This window comes from Austrofundulus limnaeus, unplaced genomic scaffold, assembly GCF_001266775.1.
Source record: "Austrofundulus limnaeus strain Quisiro unplaced genomic scaffold, Austrofundulus_limnaeus-1.0 Scaffold45, whole genome shotgun sequence".
NCBI classification, from domain to species: Eukaryota; Metazoa; Chordata; class Actinopteri; order Cyprinodontiformes; family Rivulidae; genus Austrofundulus; species Austrofundulus limnaeus.
The window spans coordinates 872,225-878,760 of record NW_013952447.1 but is presented as its reverse complement, the minus strand read 5'-3'; the positions used below and the strand labels follow the sequence as shown (position 1 = coordinate 878,760).

Below are 6,536 nucleotides of genomic sequence, written 5' to 3'. Positions count from 1 at the left end.
CACACACACACACACACACACACACACACACACACACACACATTATATATATAAATTTACACACACAAAATTTAAAATAGTTTACCAAGTTAAAAAAAAATCCTCCTTCACATCTCCAACTCTGATATAAACTGCATAAAACAAACTAGTTACATTATGCAATGGTTTTATCAGATATTCTCACTGGTTARCAACAATAAACCTTTGTTTTAGTTTTAAAATATAGACAACAGATAAAAAAAGTGTTTATGTATTTCCAACCCCTTATTAAGGGGACTGGGTGGGAAGTCTGTTCCATCTGACATTGGATCCCCCCTGAAGGGTGGCGGTCAATCACAAAGCTAACACAGCAAAACAAACAGCTATGCATGCTTACTCCCACACCAATGGTCAATTTAAAATCACAAACACGTATCTCGGGACTCTGGAGCACATGGAGAAAMGCCTTCATAGAGACAACACCCATATACCAGCCAAAAACAGCCAGCAGGTTCAAACACTGAACTTGTGATAGATCACTGCTGACCACAGCACCACTGAGCCAAGCGTCCCCGTAAATAACGATGAGAGTTTCTCACGCTGGGTCAATAATGAACGGGCCTAACTGCTCTCTATAAGTTTAAGATTGCTGAGTAAATAAAAATATTTATCTTTGAATATTTTCAAAAAGTCTTAATCAAAAATCATTTTAAAATACTGTAAATATTGGAAGGATGCAATATGATTGTATACTTGCATACAAATAGAATGTGCTCAAGAACCAACTCCGTCTTTGATTTTATCAGAAGGCTGTTGTGGCCTGCAGTGAGCTTGTGAAGAGTAACACACCAAAGTGTCTGAATATTARATCCCCCTGTGGGCTGAAGGAAGTAATTTCTCTAATTCAAGCATGACGAGATAAAAGGGTTGAATATGATGAGGTCACGATGACAGAAGTCTAATGAACCAGTGACACATTTAAAGACATTTCCATCTCAGAGAAGCTTCATGCTGGTGTTTCTATTTGAGGGAAACTCATGGCTGCTGCAACATATCTCTTTAAAACCTGGATTATTTGTTCTGAACTTAKTCAACATCATGTTCGTGTTGTCATAATCAAGACAAACTGCTGACATGAAAACCAAGCAAAGATGTGGAGTGTAAATAGAGAATAGTGTGTTCATTTATTACACACCTCCAAGCTAAAACGCTTTCCAGAATGCACATCTTAGGTTTTTATACATCAGCAGCTCAAACTGAGATGTTCTGTTCAAGTAACAGAGATAAACAATAAGTGCCATCTTCTGCCATCAAAAAGGTGAGACCAGTGTAATGACCTTAATTCTAAATGTGCAGACTTGCATACACGAGTCTAATGCAAAAAATACAAGTTTTTATATTATATTTCTAACCCTTTTAATTATCACAAAAATGCATTAATATATTATAACCGTTCCCCTATAATCTCAATTTTAATGCTTAATTTTCATTTTGTCACAGAAAAAAAATATTGGGATATTAAAAATAGAACTGTCAACACATGCAGACAGGACAGAGCAGCACTGAGCCACAACAATGTTTTTTTTTTTACAAACTAGGAGAATTTTTTTTTTAAAACATCACATGTAAAGCACCTACTGCTCATTCATTTATAAATCTCCATCCAAGATGAAACCAAAGTTGGGAGCTTTGATGAGCACAACTATAACGTTTGATGAGATGAAGAGCTGCACCCATGCAGACATTTTTAGTTTAAACTGATTTAGAAGGTAGCTAATGARAAGGAACTATTTGTAAAGCCTTAAGATTTAGCAATGCTCCTCACCATCACAGACAGCTGAAGCTTTAACGATGCATGACTTTGGGATAAACAACTCCCGGACGAGGCTCAATACATTCATGAAGCTGGAAGCAGCGAGTTAAGCCCAAAACTAATAAGTACTAATCTGTTAAATTGAGTGGATTTGCCTTGCTACTCTGAACTCTAAATCCATCTAAATTTGTGACGGCATTTGACATTTTCTGACATTAAAAAGCACTTCATGCTTCTCTTGAAAGATTAAAATTTTGTCAACTACTCCTCCTATCCGATCATTGATGCCAGGGYCAAACTTTTGCACTGAAAGTAGTGTCAGTGGGGTTTCCCATTTCAAACTGACTGAAAAACTGACATAAACCGTTTACGGTTTTGGAAAGGATAATAATTATCGAAGATATTACAACTTTTTTAAGTTCTTTTYATAAAACTGTTCTGCAACACGCCACTAAGATGAACTCCTCATTAGTCTCCCACTGGGTGTTCATACTATGAATTATTAAATATTAATGTATAATGTATATGTATATACTATATAAAATATACTGCATACATTAATTATAAGATCAAAAAAATATGAAAAATAATGATGTGACTGAGAGCAGTGAAGGTCATTATTAGACACCGCATTCTTAATAGTCCATCAAAAATAATAAGTATATATATAATAAAATTAAAATTATCAGCAAATGAAGGAAAATAAATACTGCATCTGCACTGTACCTTGCTTCCGGACATCTTCCACAGCAGCAATGAGCTCCTCCTTGAGATCCTGGCTGTCTTTGGCAATCTGCTCACCCTTTTCAAGAAAGTTTTGGGTGGCTTGCTCCACAGATACTGCCAAAACATGAGCTTTCTTAGACCGTCCCTTCTTCTTACTGGACGGCCCTTTGTTACTGGTGTTCACCAGAGTAGTCACCTAAAAAAGAAGAGAGGGAGTTACAGCTGACCACTAAACCAAGTGTTTTCTTTTGTTTTGTTTTGTTTTTAATCCAAGATATATGGGTTTGTCTTTAAAATATTTTTTCATGTGCCAGAGAGAAAAGTGATTTTGTAAAAATACTTAGAAACTAACACAAAATAAAAATCCAAAGAGTTAATCCCATTATAATGCACAATAAATTACATAGGGCAGCAAGCACTGAAATATTTTCTCTTTCTGTCAAATGCATTTCATTCCTCAAGCTCACTTTCTCCAAAAGCACATATTGAATTGACCCTAAGGCAGTATTTTCCTTTATATGAACTCTTGTGGACAGAGTAGACTGCAGAGAATCAATAGAATGATGTGCAAAAAATAACTCTTTGATTAAATTTTGTTCAGTGTTTTGCAGGAGTTTGTTTTATAAAAGATGTATATGAGACTTCCAGACCTGTCAAAGGTTGTTTCTTAACAGACTTTACAAGTATTTGTCCCATTAAACACTACAGAAATGGCAACTGGTCMGATGACATTTGGAAGCTTGAGTTTAGTACAACTGATTAAAGCCTACTTCACACTCCCTCCGAACTGCCGTAACTGGCTCGGCTTGTTACAGTTTCATGACAAAAATTACGTCACCCGTGTTCTTGGCGCTGACTCTGCTGCCCCTTTTGCCACAACCTGCCGGCAGAACCTTTTACCCCCCTCCACATAATATGTGTTTGTTTAGAAGTTTGTGGGAGTGCTTGTGCTGAAAGCGATCAGACGCTGCATTTTACTTCAACCACTCGCTTAAAAAAAAGACTCGCTACCAGAGCCAAAAGATGTTCAAAAGCTCATGAATAGTGTTAAAACAGATGTTGTGCAAGAAGGAATCTGACTGATAAAACCTGTGGAGCTTTAACCACRACAGACTTGTGGGTAARTAAYGTCAGGTGACAGGTTTYTGACTTTTTTTTCTGCATTGTGGACTCCAACAGGAAGGAACCACAYGCAGTGACCTATGYCGCAGCAGGARGGGYTTCCMAGGAGCTGGACACRGTGTGTCTCGGGGGCTATGTAAGGTGTGTGTGCGAAAACGAACGTCGAACAACCACGTGACCGCGCGTTGACTGTTCAGCTTCRAAAGGAGTATGTTCAGTCCTTAAGGCAGAAATGCTGTCATGGGTCGAGGAAAAGAAGACCCACTTTCACACAAGTTATGTGCATGAAGGAATTCACAAAGTTGATGTAAGTAAATTTAAAGCAAAAAAACTTTGCGCTAAAAAAAGCTCTTCCAAAGTCTTGGGGATAAAAACAATCTGCCAGCATGTGAATTAACTTGGGACAGTGCTTAATTCTGGCTTATGCAGTAAAAAAAAATCACTTCAAAACATCCATTTATCTATGTTAAGCACTAATAAAGTACTAGGATGAAAGTTTTAACAATAAMTAAAATTACAACTTTTCCTTAAAGAAAACAATCTTACTTTTGATCTTATTTAAAGAACAGCTGTTCACATCATGTTAATAAGCTTAGCCTATTCAATTAAAAATACTTTATTAATCCCAAAGGGAAAATAAATGTTGTTGCAACTCAAATGATCCTGGTTTCTTTAAAGCGTAGTGGTAAGTCTTACAGTAGAACTGAGGAAGACTCTGACTGAATAGACTTTGCTGTAGTGACAGTCTGATGAAGTGGGTGCTCAGGGTTGTCCATAATGATCTTAATTTYAGGAAGAATATAAAAAAGCAGCGATCACTGCCTTGGTCAAACACAAYAACAAACATCTCACTATAGTGTACACACTGTGGGTCTCACAGGAGCTGTCTCATAATGTGAAATGATTAGTTTGTGAAGTATGGACGACTCTTTTAAAAGCCTCTAAGAGCAAAGTTATGTCCTGTCAAGCTTGCATTACTTTAGAGCTTCTAAGTCTGGAATATCAACTTTAATGATGCATGTCCTCACATGATGAATATGAGAATAGTCACGCTGATAAGAGACCAGGGTAGCCTTTTAGGTGGCAGYGYTTTTGTTAAAAATAAAATAAAATCAAATTTTAAGAAAAGACTCATCATATTAAGTCATATGCACTTATAAGTAGCTAACCAACTACATGTGTTTCAGCTGTACTCTTCTGCATGCATCACCTTATTTTAATACAAAACCACTTTCGTGAATCAAGAACTTTTAGTTAAACATGTAAGAACAAAGTGTAAATAWTTGCACTTCTAAAACCACACTGACAAAAACTATGAATAACACAATCATMCATAAAGCAAACTTATTTCTTATTTTAAAAGGTACATCTTTTAGACATATAGGAATTATTTTTTTAAGTTCTGTTAGCTCTTCAGGCTGAATGAAGTAAAGCAAAAGGACACTATGATTAACAGTCTAGCAGTAAAACTTTTGAGAGAAGGTCAGTGCTTACAGCCAATATCTTTATAATCAAACAAGAGGGARAATGTAGTGTATCATTATTACATTAGGATAAGATAAGGTCACCAGAGTGGAAAGGAAAATACATTCACCTTTCATATAACCCAAAACCCTGCAATGCAAAAACAAAAATCAATACATAGTCCTGTGAAGATATGTTGTGCATGTCCCACCTCACTAYAAAACAGTCTGGATACTTCATTAACTGTGGCAAGCACAAAGTAACTGTGCACACAGAAAAATCAAATGGATCCCTCGAGAAGGTAGATGTTGGAAAAAAAAAACGTTGAAAATAAAAATGAGGTGAGTGACATTAATGTTTGCCTAGTGCAGCCAAATRTGGTCAAACACAAAGAAGAAATAAATTCAAAGTGTTGGAAAGGCAGTCTTGCCTTGGCAGATCGTAATTGGCCCTTGGCATGACTATTTATTGTATATATTAGCAGCATTTTATGCAAGACCACAGAAGTGTATGTTGCAAACTGCCACAAGGTCTGTCATTCTTGCAACAGCCTCTTACATACAGCAGGTTTTCTGCAAGACGGTCCTTTATACCAACCAAAATACTTTGTTAGACCTGTGTGGGTGCATACACCAACACATGGAGCCAGCAAACAAGAATGCACATATTGACATGTCGTTTTATTAAAATGACCATACAATTAATAAATTGCTACATTATTTATTTTATTTTTTTTTTACATGTGAAAAATACATATCTAAATATTTAAGCATATCTAAATATCTCCAATGTTTCCACTGGAATCCATGAAAACTAGCAAAAATCCATCAGTAATTYTGCTGCAGCAGCAGTAAGGCTAATTTCTCCTACAGACAGGAGGTGTGGTTGGGCTCTGCCCTCCCATTTTATTGCTTCTCAATAGCTTTAAATGTCACAAGGCCTTTCCTCTACGGTGCATTGACCAGTAGACTCCCTAGTAAGTTGTAAATCCCTGTGGCTATGTATGGTCATTCAATTTTCTGCCTTCAGCCTCAGAGAACTGAACTCAAAGGGTAAGGGATGATTTAACTGTTGAAGATAAGAAAAAAAATATGGTGTGTGCATGTATGTATGTGCATGATCATGTGCACACACAAAACTCCTGAGAGATTTCAACTCCCCCAAAGTGTTAGGTGCACAGTACATAAAGTTTCTTATAGAGATCAACCGATACAGGTTTTTGAAGGCCGATACCGATACCGATTTTTTTGACGTCAGTCTAACCGATACGCCGATATGTGCAGCCGATTTTTTTGGGCCGATTCTTGAAGCCGATACTGCCTTTTCCTTTTCTTTTAACATGAAAAAAATAAGACTGATAACAAATGTTACACAGGTCTCAATTTAAAACAAAACAAACAAAAACATTTATTAACTGAGCCATGTCTGATGC

General features: G+C 36.6%; 1 protein-coding gene across 2 annotated transcripts in view; it reads right to left on the bottom strand.

The window, feature by feature from the left end:
• ctnna2 (catenin (cadherin-associated protein), alpha 2) overlaps window positions 1–6,536 on the bottom strand; it is a 286,505-nt gene that overhangs the window by 252,530 nt on the left and 27,439 nt on the right. For both annotated transcript variants that reach the window (XM_014007866.1, XM_014007865.1), the window contains exon 3: window positions 2,519–2,714. In XM_014007866.1, coding sequence (XP_013863320.1) covers window positions 2,519–2,714 — 196 coding nt within the window. The remainder of the gene's footprint in view (window positions 1–2,518; window positions 2,715–6,536) is intronic.